Source organism: Talpa occidentalis, unplaced genomic scaffold, assembly GCF_014898055.3.
Source record: "Talpa occidentalis isolate TD23 unplaced genomic scaffold, MPIMG_talOcc4v2.1 talOcc4.1603, whole genome shotgun sequence".
NCBI lineage: Eukaryota > Metazoa > Chordata > Mammalia > Eulipotyphla > Talpidae > Talpa > Talpa occidentalis.
In genome coordinates this window covers 399-17,448 of record NW_023601658.1, presented here as the reverse complement: position 1 = coordinate 17,448, position 17,050 = coordinate 399, and the positions used below count along the sequence as shown (strand labels likewise).

The window sequence follows — 17,050 nt, the reverse complement described above, 5'->3', positions numbered from 1 at the left end:
AGACCTAGCTACTGAAAGTTACAGTGAGACCCAAATAAATAGAGAGCTCCATGGTGCTGATTAATCAGAAGACTCAATACCATTAAGCAGTCAGTTCTTCCAAAACATTTCTCTCTACATTTAATGTAAATCCCAGTGGTCTTCTTTTTGTAACTAAAGGTCATATATTCATTGCAAAATGAAACCTTGAAAAGAACAAATTGGAGGATTTAAAGAATAGAGTTCAAGACTAACAAAGAGCTATAGTAGACAGTATAGTATTACTGTAAATATAAAGAAATAGATCAACAGAATAGAGAAATAGATCCACACATACGTGGTGAAAAGGCAAAGGTGAAAAGGCAATTAAGGGGCCTCCCTGGTGGTGCAAGGGGTTAAGACGCAACCTATGAAGTAATCCTCAGCCACTGTAGCTTGAGTTCGAGCCCTACCAGGGAGCTCCCCACATGGTGCAGCAGACCTCTCCTGACTCGCCCGCTGCAACCCTCATCGGTGTATTTTGGCCAATCTGCCTGTTCTGTTCCCCACTCTGTCTCTGGTGAATCCTCTCACTGCCCCCACACACACACCTCTGGCCTGTACCCCAGTTCTTGTATGCATAAATAAATCTTTTTAAAAAAAAAAAAGAATGAATGGCAAAGAAACCATAATTATTTTGAGTTGGTTATTTGGTAGATACTATCTAAAAAATAAAACTAAAGGCTTCAAGAAAATAAACTTACAGCCTCCCTGGTGGCGTAAGGGGTTAAGAAGCAAACTGTAAAGCTGTCCGCAGCCACTGCAGCATGAGTTTGATCCCTGGCCAGGGAGCTACCCACATGGTACAGCAGACCTCTCCTGTCTTGCCCACTGCTTTCCTCAGCAGGGTATTTCAGTCAGTCTGCTTGTTCTGCTCCCCACTCCGTCTCTGGTGAATCCTCTCATCCCCCCACACCTCTGGCCTATACCCCAGTTCTTGTATGCATAAATAAATAAATCTTTAAAAAAAAACTATTTGTTGCCAATGACAAAATCCAAACTCTCATGAGAAAACAGGGTTTTGGAAAACTTGTATCCAGAACTTTAATCCTAATAGAGCCCCAATACTTACATACTTTTCCAATGGGATATGTGATACTATAGCAAATGTGTTTTTAAATTATTTACATTAAGTATGTCAACACTGGAAGATCTACAAACTTGGTGAACTGAGTGCATTACTTTGAAAACATCATGCATTACTATAAGATTCATTCAAAATGCTTAAGGGTTTTAATGTAACAATATAAAATGTCCAACCATAGGGTTTCAGTTCCACACTGCAACTAAGCTAAAGAAGATACTAATTGTACAGTTTGTTTATTATCAAAGATGAACATTCACAATTATCTGAAAGGTTATTTATACCTTGCGTACAAATGTGAAGCTGGATTGTGTAGCTGGAATTTTTTCAAGTTCTTTAATATAAATGCAGAAGCAGATAAGAAAATTCAGTCGTTTTCTAAGGAGACATGCAAGAAAATGACTTGCAAGGACAAAATATAAAAAAGATGCACTCTTGTCACTATACTTTTTCTTTTGGAAAATAGTTTTCATAAAAATATTTTATTCCTATTACTCAGCAATCAAAAAAGATAAACTCATGCCATTTGCAGCAACATGGATGGAGCTGGAAGGGATAATGCTCAGTGAAATAAGCCAGAAAGAAAGAGAAAAATACCGGATGGTCTCACTCATAGCAGGAATTTAGAATATCTAAATAAAGGATCAGGAAAAAGACTAATTATAACAAAGTAAAAATCAAATCAAAGTAAAAATCAACTATAAACCAGAGACACACAGTGGGGTGGGGGGAGAGGGAGCAGGATCAAAACAAGGGTGGTGGGAATTTTATGAGACTATAACCAAGAGGAAAATGCATACATTGTACAAAAATGAAAAATGATGTATATAAAATAATATATATACTATTCCCATTAACATGCAGGGTTGTTAATATTCTAAATGAAAAGGTATTTTTGAATTTTCGATCTGTAATATGGCAAAAATTGATAGCTATGATAGATATAACCCACAAATTATCTTTAGGATCCTCATTCATCTGTAAGAGTGTATACAGATCATAAAAACAAAAATTTAGAGAATCGCTGATTAAACAGACCCTGGGACTCAGAGAGACGGTGTGAGAAAGGCCACTCAATGCAGAAGCAAAGACGCCAGAGCCAACAGCCACCTGCATGAGGGTGGGGACACAGTCCCAGCTCTCAGGCCTGGTTCAGGGCTTCTGGCCTCAGTCCAGTGAGTGAGTGGGTGGGGAGCCAAGCAAAGGGAATATTCATCTCCACTTTGCCTTATCACAGGCTGTGCCAAGTCTTTCATCCTGTACACACCCAATTCTAATTCCAGGACACGACTGTCCGGATAAGTCAATCAGCGTCAGAGGGTCCGGGTGCAAAGTCTGCACTGGGTTTTAGATTCTTCCCAGACCAGGAGGATCAGGGACTATGCCGCCCCCAACCTTCCTCCTGCTGATGTCGGGGGCCCTGGTCCTGACCGAGACCTGGGCAGGTGAGTGAGGCATTTGGAGGGGAATGGCTTTGGCCCAGGAGGAGCGAGAGGGCCGCCCTGCAGTGCAGGACCCAGGAAGGGTACTGCCAACCGCCCTCTCCTCAACCCGCGTCAAAACTCCACAGCTCAGCTTGCCGGGTATCCTGCTCCTCCCTTCCACCCTCTCCTGTGGCCCGCCCTTCTCCCCCGTAGCCCCTTTTTGGTCTCATGAGCACCCTCGCCCTCTCCCCCTGCCCGGCCCTTCATCCTCGGACCCAGACACTGGTGCCCAGAGGAGAGTTGGGGTCTCAGCCCCTCCCCTCCCTCAGGCTCCCACTCAGTAATGTACTTGCACACCTTGGTATCCCGGCCCGGCCCCGGGGAGCCCCGCTTCATCTGCGTGGCCTACGTGGACGACACGCAGTTCCTGCGGTTCGACAACAACGACCCGAGTCTGAAAATGGAGGCAACAGTGCCGTGGATGCAGCTAGAGAGGTCGGAGTATTGGGAGAGCCAAAAGCGCATTGTCGAGAGCCACCTAGACATTGCCAGACTCCAACTGACCAGCTTGCGGATGTACTACAACCAGAGCGGAACAGGTGTGTGATCCCCAACAACGAGCAGAGGTTACCCTCCAGTCTCTGGGTCCGAGCTTTCCCTTGAGGCCTTGGAACTTTTACCCTGTTTCTGTTTTAGTTTATTATAAATCACCAACAGCTGCGCTTGCCTGGGGATGGGAGGTGCTAAGTGGGCAGCCATTGACATGGCGGGGGCGGCCAGGGTCTCACACCTTGCAGGTGAGGAATGGCTGTGAAGTGGGCCTGAATGGTAGCCTAAGCCAGCTCAATGAATTTGCCTACGACGGCGTTGATTCCTGCACCCTGATGGAGACGCTGCGCGCCAGGACCCCAGCGGGCATGGAGGCGCAGACCTGGGAGGTTGAGTGGGAGGAGGTCCTCGCCTCTGAATTCAACACTCAGCACCTGGAACGCGAGTGTGGGCAGTGGCTCCAAGAACACCTGAAGAAAGGGAACCGGACACTGCGTGCAAGTAAGAGTTGCCTCGGGCCTCCCCTAGGGCCAAGGCTGGCGTCCAGCACAGGGAAGGAGAGTGGGCTCAAGGCCAGATACCACCCTCCTATGGCCCCAGAAGGTGAGGAGTTTGCCTGGGTGTCCAGATCCTCGAAAGTGACCCCTAGAGTGCCAGCCCTTCCTGGGGGCAATTAAGGAAGGCACTCTCTTAAGGTGAGGAACAGTCCTGATAACTGATTCTCTGTGATCCTGGCGGTGTTCTGGTGAACCATGTATTTCGTGCTCACATCTGGTTCTCAGAGATCTTGGATTCTGACTCCAACTTTCCTGAGTCAATTGGGCCTCTATCCAAGTCAAGACGAGAAGTCTCTAGTCTCTCCCTCAGAGCCCTGCAGCCTGCTACCCTGAACTGTTGCACCCTGATTCTAGAACTTTCCAAGGATTAGGAGACCATCCCAGTCTCCAAGGCCAGGCTGGTGTTCCAGCTTTGCACTCTGTCCACCCAGTGCAATTATCCTGTCCATTCTCAGGATGGTCACATGAGGCTGCTTCAGTGGCTTGTGAAAGTAACCCAAAGTATAAATTTTCAGAACTCCCGAAGACACTCGTGACCCCACCCACCACCTCTGAGCATGAAGTCATCCTGAGGTGCTGGGCCCTGGGCTTCTACCCTGCGGACATCACCCTGACCTGGCAGCGAGATGGGGAGGACCTGACCCAGGACATGGAGCTGGTAGAGACCAGGCCTGGGGGGGATGGAACCTTCCAGAAGTGGGCAGCTGTGGCTTTGCCTTCTGGAGAGGAGCAGAGATACACGTGCCATGTGCAGCATGAGGGGCTGCTGGAGCCCCAAGTCCTGAGATGGGGTAAGGAGAGGGTCATGGGCATAGAGGCTCTTCTCAGGGGCATCGGGAGCCCTTTGGAGACCTTTAGCAGGATGGGGGCTGAGGCCTGAAAGTCAGAGTCTCACCTTCTTTTCCCTTCCAGAGCCACCTCCTCAGTCTTCCATCCCCACCGTGGGCAACATTGCAAAAGTCCTGGTTCCCTTGGGGCAGTCCTGGTTCTCCTTGGAGCTGTGCTCACTGAAGCTGTGATTTGGAGGAAGAAGTACTCAGATACAGAAAACATCATATGAGGTCTGAGATTTCTTGTCTAATGTCTGCTTGATACTGGGAGGCCTGATCCCACACACATGCACTTTCTCAGCTGAGAGCCGGGTTTGCTGACATTTTTTTGTAAAGCGCATGAAACTCCTTGGTATGACAAATGAAGGACAAATATTTCATCTTGGTGACTTTGGTCATGGGGACCTCACTTGAGTAGCTGCAGGTCAAAAGGAAATGTCCCTGCTAAGGACGGAGGAGGCTGGCGCAGCTCCCACACGCGATCTCTCCTCATGTTCCCTGATCCTGTCCTGGAGCCCAGGACTGGCCAGTTCCTCAGGATTTCTTGGTCCTGCCTCCTCCCTGGCCTCTCACAAAATGTTTTCTTCCTATAGGTAGAGAAGGAGAGAAATACTAAGTCTGGATATAAGTGGGGTAGGAAGGCCTTAGAAAAGTGTGGATGGAGTCCATGGGGGAGCTCACCCACTCCATAATAGTTCCTTTAGTCTCATCTCCTGGGCACTCTAACCAGGTTCTGTTTTCTGGTTTTGCCCCAAGCAGCTTTTTTTTTTTAATAGAGGCATGTTTTATTTATTTATTGTTTGTTTGTTTTTTTTATACATGCACTGGGTACAGTCAGAAGCGCGGGAGGGTGAGAGAATTCACCAGAGCCAGAGCGGGGAGCAGAGCAGGCAGAAGGACCGAAGCACACTGCTGAGGGGAGCAGCGGGCGGCAGGAGAGGTCTGCGCGCCATGTGGGACCCTCCTCTGGTGGCCGGGGAGCAGCAAGGGATCGAACTGTCGCCACAGAGGCCGCGGGCAACTTCACAACCCAGTGCTCAACCGCTGCACCACCGGGGAGGCCCCCAAGCAGCTTTTAAAGTGAAACTCTGGAAGCCTGAAGAGAGGGAAGGGGCAGACAGGATATGACCAAGTATGGGAGTGGATTGATGTGGACATTTTTGAGCATGCAGTGGGCTGCTGAGAATGTCATCACCTTTGTAAACTACTTTGTTCATGACATTCTTTCCCGGGGTGAGCTACCTGCCCTTATGGAGGACTGAGTGATGCAAAATGTGTTTGAACTTCGGTTTTGTGACTTGAAGACCACCCAACTTCTCTGTTGCAAAGGGCATCTGCATGTGTCTGTCTGTGTCCTATAAGCACAATGTGGGGAGGTGGGAGACTGGCCAGCCCTGCCCGCCAGGCCCCTCCCCACACGGACCTGTGTCTCTCCCTGATGACTTTCCTGCTCCAGCAGAGGCGCGGCTCGGTCGTCTTCATCCCTGTCTTAACTTCCGTTGCCCTGAACTGCAGCTTCTCCTTTATTAAATAGAATCTGATACTAAACAGAAGGGGCTGGGAAAGGCCACATGCAGTCGGATTCTGGCAGCAGCAGGAGCAGCTCTTGTCTTTTCTGGCTCTCCTTCCTCCTTGGGAAACATGGCTTCCAGCGTGGCTGTCTCTGAAGGTGTCAGAAAAGTGTCCAAGAACATGAAGGTGCGTAAGTCATCAACACCACAGGAAGTGGAGAAGCACAAGAAGGTGGTGCTCTTCTGCCCGAGTGAGGAGAGGAAGAACATCATCCCAGAGGGCAAAGAAATCCTGGTAAGCGATGTGGGCCAGACCATGAACAAGCCCTACCCACCTTTGTCAAGATGCTGCCAGACCAGGACTGTGCCCTCCATGATGCAGCCTAAGAGAACAAGAGAGCAAGGAGGAGGACCTGATGTTTATCTTCTGGGCCCCTGAGTGTGCACCCTTAAGTGCAAAATCATCTAAGCCAGGTTCCAGGAGAAGCTGACCTGGATCAAGTATAAATTACAAACTGCTGGGGCCTCCCTGGTGGCATAAGCCGTTATGTCTCAGTACTATGAAGCTATTGGCAGCCACTGCAGCGAGTTCGATCCCCGGCCAGGGAGCTACAGACATGCCACAGCAGACCTCTCCTGACTTGCCCACTGCTCCCCTGAGCAGTGTGTTTCAGTAGATCTACCTTTCTGCTCCCCACTCTGTCTCTGGTGAATCCTCTCACTCCCTACCCTGCACCTCTGTCCTGCACCCTAGTTTTTGCATGCCTTATTAAAACAAAGAAAAAAAAAAGCCTATACCCTGGCAGAGAAGCTGGTGGTAACTGTCATCTCCCTGGAGGACAAGCCCCTTCCACCCCACTGCCTAAAGTATCTGGCTGCCCCAGACCTGCCCACAGGGGTTGCAGGCCCTTCCTGCCAGACCAGAGGGGTTAGGGAATCCCAGCAGGGGGAAGACAATGCCTCTGCCTAATTGCGAAAAGTCCCCCAACCCCAGACCTTCTTCCTCCCTCCATCCCCGACAGATCTGGCCTTCCCAAACCACTTTTCACCCTCTTGGGTTTAAGCAGATCATGTTCCCCACCGAGGGAATTATGACTGTTTTGTGTTCCGTTCTGATCTCCTCTGGGTGCCCCAGAGGAGAGGTATATTGGGTGGTGCTGGTGCCCCAGCAGCAAGAGGTAAATTGGGGTATTTTTTTTTTTAATCATACCCAAGACTTCACTGTTCCTCCCCTTCTGTGCTGCCACCTTTCAACCACAATAGCGACCCTGTGCTGTCTGTTTGGTTCTGACCCACTCCCTACACCGCCTGTTCTCCTCCCCACTCCCCTGGTCGTGGCCACTCACGGAGGCAGGACCAGTAAGGGACCTTCAATTAAAAATGAAAAGCACAGCAATAAAAAAAAGTGTGTATATAATATGTTTGTTTCTTTAAATCCTTGTCACAAGGGGGACTGTTGGGTTAGAGAAGAGAATATTAAATTTTTAATCAGATAATTTTGTTCTTGTTTTTGCGTTGTGCGACTTCTTTACATAGTTGAATATTAATCCCTTTTCAATATATGGTTTGCAAATACTTTCTAACATCCTGTAAATTGTCTTTTTTTAAGTTGTTCCTTGTGCTGTGCAGAAGTTTTTTAGATTGATGTAGACACATTTGTTGATTTTTGCTTTTGTTGTTTGTGCTTTTGGTGTCATTGCCAAGACCATTATCAAAGAGCTTCTTTCTTATTTTCTCTTGGGAGTTTTATGATATCAGATCTTGCAGTTAGATCTTTTTAAGGTTTTTTCTCTTACATCACTGTTCATTTTTGCGTGACATTTTATCTCTTCCCTCAGGTTTAGTCCCCCAAGTTTTCCCATGAACACAGCATCCATGAACCATTGCAATAGTCCCTTGTGCTTTTCCCTCCTGTTTTGACCTCCTCCCCACCTTCCCTGCTATATGCCTAGGTAGATCTTTAATCCATTTTAAGAAAATTTTTGTAAATGATATGAGATAGGGGCCTAATTTCATTTTTCTTCATGTTATCCAATTGCCACCATCATTTGTTAAAGAGGCTATCCTTTCCCTATTGACTGTTCTTGGCTCCCTTATCAAATATTACTTGACTGTAAATGCAAAGGATTACTTCTAGGCTCTCTATTCGATTGATATAGCAAAATACTGTTTTAATTACTATGGATTTGTAGTCAGTTTGAATGAAGTAGCCTCTTTTGTTTTAAGATTTATTTATTTATGCATACAAGAGCTGGGGTGCAGACCAGAGATGCAGTGGATGCAGTGGGTGAGAGGATTCACCAGAGACAGAGTGCAGAATAGAACAGGCAGATTGACTGAAATACACTGCTGAGGGGAGCAGCAGAGGAGCCAGGAGAGGTCTGCTGCGCCAAGTAGGTCACCTCTCTGGCTGGGGATGGAACTCATGCTGCAGTGGCTGTGGATAGCTTCATAGTGCTGTGCTTAAGCCCTTGTACCACCAGTGTAGCCCCTGAACTAGACACTTTTTAATGGAATATTATTTTTACTTGAAAGAATGAATGGCAAAGACACTATGATTATTTTGAGTTGGCTATTTGGTAGACACTGTCTCAAAAAATGGCGCAGGCAGTTGAGCACAGCGCTGTGAAGCTATCCACAGCCTCAACAGCATGGGTTCGATCCCGGCCTGCTGGGGAGATACCTACATGGCACAGCAGGCCCCTCTTGTCTCACCTGCTGCTCCCCTCAGCAGCGTATTTTGGTCAATCTGCCTATTCTGTTCCCTACTCTGTCTCTGGTGAATCCTCTCACCCTCCCACACATCTGGCCTGTACGCTGGTTCTTGTATACATGAATAAATAAATGTTTTAAACAAATCAAAAAATAAATTTAAGTCTTCAAGAAAATAAACTGACTATTTGTTGCCAATGACAAAATGTAAACTCTCAAGAGTAAACAGCATTTTGGAAAACTTGTATCCAGAACTGTAATCCTAATAGCTTCCCAATATTTACATGCTTTTCCAAAGGTATATGTGATAATATAATAAATGTGGTTATTGATTATTTGTATCAAATGTGTCAACACTGGAAGATCTACAAAGTTGGTGGACTGAGTGCATTACTTAAAAACATCATGCATTAGTACAAGATTCATTCAAAATGCATGATACACTGTGTTTGCTTCGGCAGCACATATACAAATTGCATGATACACTTATGGGTTTTAATGTAACAATTTAAAATGTCCAACCATAGGGTTTCAAGTTCCCCACTGCAACTAAGCTTAAGAAGATCTTAATTGGTTGTTTATTATCAAAGATGAATATTCACAATTATCTGAAGGTTTTTTTTTTTTTTTTTTTAGATTTATTTATTTATTTATACAAGCACTGGGTACAGTCGGAAGCGCGGGAGGGTGAGAGAATTCACCAGAGCCAGAGCGCGGAGCAGAGCAGGCAGAAGGACTGAAGTACACTGCTGAGGGGAACAGCTGCAGCAGGAGAGGTCTGCGAACCATGTGGGACCTTCCTCCAATGGCCAGGGAGCAACCAGCACTGCAGAAGCTGCTGGCAGCTTCCCAACCCAGCGCTCAACCGCTGCGCCACCAGGGAGGCCCTACTGAAAGGTTATTTATACCTGTGTACAAATGTGAAGCTGGATTGTGTAGCTGGAATTTTTTTCAAGTTCTTTAAAATAAATTAAATGCAGAAGCAGGTAAGAAAATTCAGTGGTTTTGGGGCCTCCCCAGTGGCGCAGCGGTTGAGCACTGGTTGCGAAGCTGCCCGCAGCCTCTGCAGTGCTGGTTCGATCCCCAGCTGCCGGGCGAGGGTCCCACATGGCGTACAGACCTCTCCTGCCGCAGCTGCTCCCCTCAGCAGTGTGTTTCGGTCCTTCTGCCTGTTCTGCATCCTGCTGTGGCTCTAGTGGATTCTCTCACCCTCCCACGCTTCTGACTGTACCCAGTGCTCGTATAAATAAATAAATAAATCTTTAAAAAAAAGAAAAAGAAAAGAAAATTCAGTGTTTTCTAATAAGACAGACAAGAAAATGACTTGCAAAAACAAAATATAAAAAGATGCACTCTTGTCACTATACTTTTTTTTTGGAAAAGGTTTTTATAAAAATATTCATTTCTGGGCCTCCCTGGTGGCACAGGGGATTAAGCACCGCACTATGAAGAAATCTGCAGCCTCTGAAGCATGAGTTGGATCCCAGGCTGGCCAGGGAGCTACCCACATGGCGCAGCAGACCTCTCCTGGCTCGCCACTACTCCCCTCAGCAGTGTATTTCAGCCAGTCTGCCTGTTTTGTTCCCCACTCTGTCTCTGGTGAATCCTCTCACCCCCTGCATCTCTGGCCTATACCCAGCTCTTGAATGCATAAATAAATAAATCTTTTAAAAAATTTCATTTCCGCTAACACGTAGGGTTGTTAATATCGTTCTAAATGAATTATTTTTTATTTGGTTTTTAAAACATTTAATTTATTTATTTATGCATACAAGAGTTTAGGTATAGGCCAGAAGTTGGAGAATTGTGAGAGGATTCACCAGAGACAGAGTGGGGAGCAGAACAGGCAGATCTATTGAAACACACTGCTGAGGGAGCAGCAGGTGAGACAGGAGAGGTCTGCTGTGCCATGTAGGTTAGCAACCTGGCCCGGATCAAACTCCTGCTTCAGTGGCTGAGGATAGCTTCACAGTGCTGTCTTAACCCTTTGCACCACCAGAAAGGCCCTCAATAAATATTTTTTAACTTTCAATTTACATTATGGCGAATATTGGTAGATACAATCCACAAAATTATCTCTGGGATCCTCATTCATCTGTAAAGAGTGTATAGAGATCGTTAAGACACCAATTTTGAGAACTGATGATTTAAACAGCCCCTGGAACTCAGAGGGACAGTGTGAGAAACACTACTGAATGCAGAAGGAAAGACACCAGAGCTAAGAGCCAATTGCAGAAGTCAGGATGAAGTTCCAGTTCTCAGGCGTGGTTCTCGGGGTTTCAGGCCTCCATGCAGCATTTTGGGTGGGGAAGCCAAACAAAGGGAATGTTATCTCCACTTTGCCCTATCACATGCTGTGCCAAGTCCTTCACCCTGTACACGCCCAGTTCTAATTCCATTATACAACTGTCTGTGTGTAGTGCCAGGATGGCACAGAGCTGGTTCTCTGTGATCCAAGCAGCTTTGGGATTATAGGGAATGTGAAACTTCCATTCGACACCCATGTCCTTGGCCCACTGCTGCACCCGGCTCCTATAAAATGAGTTCCTTGGTTGCTCTCCATTACCTGCAGACGTCCATATACAGCACATAGGTGTGCCAGTGCTGCCAAAACTGCATTATGGTTCTCATGTAGAGCAGGATAAGCTGCCAATAACCGCTAGAAGTGTCCACACAGATGGCCGCATATTGTTGTCAGAGCGAGTAGTGGTCCAATGATTTCAATCTGCTAGTGTGTCAGTCGCACCTGCCCCGCAGCATTAGGTCTGTGGATGCAAAAGGTCTCCAGGGGTAAGTCCTGGAACACACTACACATTGTTCACAAACAGTCTGAGCCTCCTCTAAAGTTACAGGTAGACCCCAGACACGCACAGTGGCCCACATTTTCTTCTGCCCTGCGTGGAGCAAGCGTCTGTGCAGCCACTGCGCAACATCCCGCCCCAGAGCAGTTTCAAGCCATCGAACCTGGACTAGGGTATCTGCTTCATCGTTTCCTGGAAAGGCCAATGGGGCATGTCCTGTGACATGATAAACAGTCACCTGCTTCTGATGCCCCAGATCCCATAGATCTTTCCACAGTGCCTGGCCCCACAATGGCCGATGCATGACTGTCAAGTCATTCAGATTCCACGTGGAAATCCACGGTGTCAGGCCCATGCTCAGAGCCCAACTGTCAGTACAAATGACTAGAGGGGAAGGCTCATGGGCCACCACCATCCATACAGCTCACAGTTCAGCCCACTGGCTGCTCTGTCCTGCCCCGGTTTCACACCAAATAGTGTTTGTTTCTGGGCGTACAGCCACAGCTGTCCAAGATGCTAGCTGGCCCGGGTTGGAGCCATCCATATACCAGGCCACCACTGGAATCAATGCTCGTCCCTCCTTGTAGGAACTAACTTCAGGTTTGGCTTCTACACAGGCTTCTGAAGTTGGTTCCATACTGACATACATCACCGCACCAAGAACCTCCAGCAACTCCTCCCTTAAGGGGCTAGTTGACAGAGTGCAGCACTGTTCTAGGCACGCCCCCCACTTCACCAAAGTGGGCATTTGAGCAGTGCCACTATGGGGCTTTGTCATCCAGTCCCGTTCCCATCTGGCTATTGGGAAGGTGGTTCTCACTAAGACAGGAGCTGTGGCAGTTATGCTTTCAGTAGCTAGTGAGGCTGCACATACCGCAGCTAGCTGTTTTTCAATTCAGGAATACCTAATCTCAGCCCCCTAATTAAGGAATACCTAATCTCATCCCCCTTCCAGAGTTGGGACAGAACCCAATAGGCTGTCGTAGCCTCACTGATTTCTGCCAGAGTCCCCACCCGAACCCTTCCTGAGTAACATGCACATCTAGCTCACAGGCTCGGGCTTGGTCAAAACCCTGCAAAGCCCGAGCAGTCTTTATAGGCCGTTTGGCCATGGCAAATGCTGTGTCTGCCTCAGCTGACCAATCCCACATGCCCCCTTATGTATCAACACATACAAGGGTCTCAGCAGCTGGGCCATGTGGCGTATAAATGCCCTCCAGTAATCCAGCAGGCCCAGAAAGTCTTGCAGCTGCTTCACTGTGGTTGGAGTGGGGTAAGCTTGTACTTTACCTATTACAGCATCAGAGATAACCTTTGTCTTACCCAACCAAACTCACTGCTGTCACCTTGACACTCTGCCTCCATTGCCATCAAAGTAACAAGCAGACCCTTGAAGTTTTTCGGGATTTCCATAGAGCAGAGTACAATCTGCTCCTCTGTCTACCAAAGCCAAAACTCTTTGCACGTTAGTCAGGGACCAGTGGATGGCAAGCTCCACCTGTGGCCTCTGGTCCCCACCCGTCCCCTGTGGACAGGTTCCTTGGCCCTCACCCTACTCGAAAGTGATCAGGCCATCACCCGAGGACAGGGTTGGCAGCAAGTGGTCTTCCAAGCACCGGGCGCGTGTCTGAGGCCTGGAGCTTCCAGGCTTTCCCGTAGCAACAGTCCTTCTCACGGGCGTGAACCTCTAGGCTTCTTGCAGTTGCTCCCATAATTCTAACAAGTATGCATTGGGCTTTGCATGTATTTTAGTGCGATCTACACCTGCTCTCACTAAATGTCCATATTTGTCTAGAGGTAACTTTAACAGGTTCTGTAATACTAAGAGGCTTCTTTGCCCTCCTTGGCATTCCTTTTGATTATTCAACAATTACCCGTAGTCCTTTCTGAGTTTGAGAGTGCCAGCTCTCCACTTCACCCAAGCTAGCTATCATTGTCATGACGTCATGTATTTGATGTCCCACATGGAGTGTTAGAAGGGATCCAAATAAGGATGAGGGGGCACTTTTTAATACCAAGCCTCTCATCCCTGCTGTGAAATGCTCATCGTCAGGACCACGGGTATTCACGTTGAACATGTCCTGGCCGCACCCCCAGCTCCCGAAGTACCTGTATCAGCTCAGCATACATCTGCCATCAGCTCGCTGTCTCTGGCACATCTCCTGCATCAGCCCATATTGCTTATATGGCAGCCATTATCCACTCCAGCAGGGTATGATCCCCCTGGCCATAATACCTGCTGTTCTGCAGCCTCTGTCTCAAGGACAGGTGTAAAGTCACTGAGGCCAGTCTCTCCATCTCTTGTGCTGTACAAATAATCCCATCCACTCCCAGGGCCACAAGTGTAGCAACCAGGCTGCCAAGGGTTCCCCTGGTTTCTGGCAGAACTATTTGCCCAAGTCCACCAGTTCTGCCTGGGTGTAAGGTTGGTATGTAGTAAATTCCATCATTTGTGGTGGTCCAGCAGCCTCACCCCCTGGGGCCATGGGTCGCTGTTGTTTCATTTTCTGAGTCACCACTGGGTGGGCATGGAGCCTGGGACCAGCCTCCTCCTCCTCTCCAGAGGAGTCTGGCATCTCAGAGTTGCAGGTTGGTTTGCCACCACCTGCTGAGACTCAGGTAAAGGGCCAGTCTCCCTCTCCTCCTCTCCTGAGTAGGTGTTTGGTGTCTTCAGAATGGTGGGTTGGTTTTCTCAAACTTCTTCCTCCAGAATCCTCAAACATTGTTGCAGTTTCTGCATCTCATCCTGTGCTTGCTGGACTCTGGATCTCTCTTTCTGCCTGGACTCTCACAGAGCTGTGAGAAACACCCATCCCACAGCCCCTGCCCCCTCGCAGGCACTGTATCTATCCAGGGTCTCTTCTATTTCATACAGGGCCTGTTCCACCTGCCCCGGGGATCCATCCACCTCTGGCCATTCCTGGGAAGACGTCCACTGGAGAGGAGGCTGGCCCCTGAGTACCATATGCTCGTGGTGGCCACCCCGCAATCACTCCCCAGGTTTCAAAGGGTTCCATATTCTGCAGCGAACCCATCCTGCTTTAAACCGCCCTGCTATCTATGCCAATGCAGCGCAAACAACCTATACGGGTGGGTTCATCACCAGTTCAAGCAGTCATGTTGGTATTTTCATGTTTCTCTGCTGCTCTCTGCACTCCACACCCTGTCCTCTGCCCCTTGGCAGAATGGGCAGGCAGGGCCGGTAGGAAGCATCAAAGCCTGATGCTTTCCTTTTTATTTACCCCACACAGCCTCACCGGATCTTCCGGGTGCAAAGTCTGCACTGAGGTTTAGATTCCTCCTAGACCAGGAGGATCCGGACTATGTCTCCTCCCCAACCTTCCTCCTGCTGCTGTCGGGGGCCCTGGTGCTGTCTGAGACCTGGGCAGGTGAGTGCAGAGTCAGGAGGAAAACCCTCTTCTTCTGCCGGGGAGGAGGGAGGGAACCGCCCCGCGGGGGCTCAGGACCGTCCCGGAACCTACAGACCCCGACCACCCTCTCCTCAAGCCACACCAAACCCCACACCTTGGCCTGAGTATCCTGCTCCTCCTTCCACCCACTCCTGTGTCCGCCCTTCTCCCCGTCGCCCATTTTCAGTCTCAAGAGCCCCCTCGCTCTCTCCCCCTGCCCTGCCCCTTCATCCTCAGACCAGGCACTGGGGCCCAGAGGAAAGTCAGGTCTCAGCCCCTCCCCTCCCCCAGGCTCCCACTCCTTAATGTACTTGCACACCACGATTTCCCGGCCTGGCCTCGGGGAGCCCCACTTCGTGGTCGTGGGCTACGTGGACGACACGCAGTTCCTGCGGTTTGACAGCGACGACCCGAGTCCCAAAATGGAGGCAACGGTGCCATGGATGGAGCTAGAGGGGTCGGAGTATTGGGAGAGCGAAAAGCAGATTGTCAAGAGCCACGTACACATTTCCAGAGTAAGGTTAAACAACCTGCGGCTATACTACAACCTGAGCGAAACAGGTGTGTACAGGTCACAACGGCCATCCCTCGTACGGGCAAGGGTTACCCTCGAGTCTCTGGTCGGAGCTTCCCAGCGAGTTCTTGAAACTTTTACTTGGTTTCGGTTTTAGTTTATTAAAAACCAGCAACAGTTGTGCTTGCCTGGGATGGGGGTGGTGCTCAGTGGAAGGGACTGACCTTGGGGGTGGGGCCAGAGTCTCACACTTTGCAGGTAAGATCTGGCTGTGAAGTGAGAGGAGATGGTCATGTAAGCGGGTTCTATCAATTCGCCTACGATGGCACTGATTACCTCACCCTGATGGAGGAGCTGCGCCAAGCGGGCATGGAGGTTCAGCTCTTGGAGGATGAGTGGGAGGAGCCTGTTGTACATGCCTTGGACACTCTCCACCGGGACTGGCAGTGTGACAACTGGCTCCAAAGACAACTGAACAATGAAAACCAGACACTGCGTGCAAGTAAGAATTGCATTGGGGCCTCCCCTAGGCCGAGGCTGGAGTCCTGCAAAGGGAAGAAAAGTGGGCTCAAGGCCAGATACCACCCTCCTACGCCCCAAAGGGTGAGGAGTCTGCCTGGGTGTCCAGATCCTCGAAAGTGACCCCTAGAGTGCCAGCCCTTCCTGGGGGCAATTAAGGAATGCGCTCTCTCCAGGTGAGGAACAGTCCCCTAAATAACTGATTCTCTCTGATCCTGGCAGTGGTCTGGGGGACGTGTATTTCGTGCTCACATCTGGTTCCCAGAGGTCATCCATTCTGACTCCAATTTTCCTGAGTCACTTGGGCCTTTATCCAGGTCAAGATGAGAAGTCTCTCCCTCAGAGCGCTGCAGCCTGGTATCCTGAACAGTTGCACCCTGATTCTAGAACTTTCCAAGGATTAGGAGATTATCCCAGTGCTGCAAGGCCAGGCTGGTGTTCCAGTTTTGCCCTCTCTCCATCCAGTGCAATTATCCTGTCCATTCTCAGGATGGTCACATGAGGCTGCTTCAGTAGCCCAAGAAAGTAACACAAGTATAATCTTCTGATCTTCCCTTCAGAACCCCCAAAGACACATGTGTCCCACCACCCCACCTCTGAGCGTGAGGTCACCCTGAGGTGCTGGGCCCTGGGCTTCTACCCTGCGGACATCACCCTGACCTGGCGGCGAGATGGGGAGGACCTAACCCAGGACACAGAGCTGGTGGAGACCAGGCCTGGGGGGACGGAACCTTCCAGAAGTGGGCGGCTGTGGTGGTGCCTTCTGGAGAGGAGCAGAGATACACATGCCATGTGCAGCATGAGGGCTGCTGGAGCCCCAAGTCCTGAACTGGGGTAAGGAGGGGGTCATGGCACAGAGGCTCTTCTCAGGGGCATCCGGAACACTTTGGAGACCTTCAACAGGATGGGGGCTGAGGCCTGAAAGTCAGTGTCTCACCTTCTTTTCCCTTCCAGAGCCACCTCCTCAGTCCTCCATCGCCACCATGGCATATTGCTGGCCTGGTTCTCCTTGGGGCTGTGCTCACTGGAGCTGTGATTTGGAGGAAGAAGTGCTCAGATACAGAAAACATCATATGAGGTCTGAGGTTTCTTGTCTAATGTCTCCTTGATACTGCGAGGCA

General features: G+C 49.2%; 2 protein-coding genes and 1 pseudogene across 2 annotated transcripts; all 3 read left to right on the top strand.

Annotated features, from left to right (window-relative positions):
• The first annotated feature begins 2,510 nt into the window (after nt 1–2,510).
• Nucleotides 2,511–4,651, top strand: LOC119248584 (patr class I histocompatibility antigen, A-2 alpha chain-like). The gene is made up of 5 exons (XM_037515466.2): nt 2,511–2,547; nt 2,856–3,125; nt 3,307–3,576; nt 4,088–4,423; nt 4,545–4,651. Exons 1-5 carry the CDS (start codon nt 2,511–2,513, stop codon nt 4,649–4,651), a joined length of 1,020 nt encoding a protein of 339 aa, XP_037371363.2.
• Nucleotides 4,652–6,103: 1,452 nt separating this feature from the next.
• On the top strand, nt 6,104–6,514 carry LOC119248583 (cofilin-1-like; annotated as a pseudogene).
• An 8,157-nt stretch (nt 6,515–14,671) lies between these two features.
• On the top strand, nt 14,672–16,721 carry LOC119248582 (class I histocompatibility antigen, Gogo-OKO alpha chain-like; the record flags this gene model as incomplete). Its single annotated transcript, XM_054696844.1, has 4 exons — nt 14,672–14,688; nt 14,781–14,875; nt 15,188–15,457; nt 16,490–16,721. Coding segments are annotated over exons 1-4 (614 nt in total), but the record flags the coding sequence as incomplete, so codon positions are not given.
• Nucleotides 16,722–17,050: the final 329 nt, after the last annotated feature.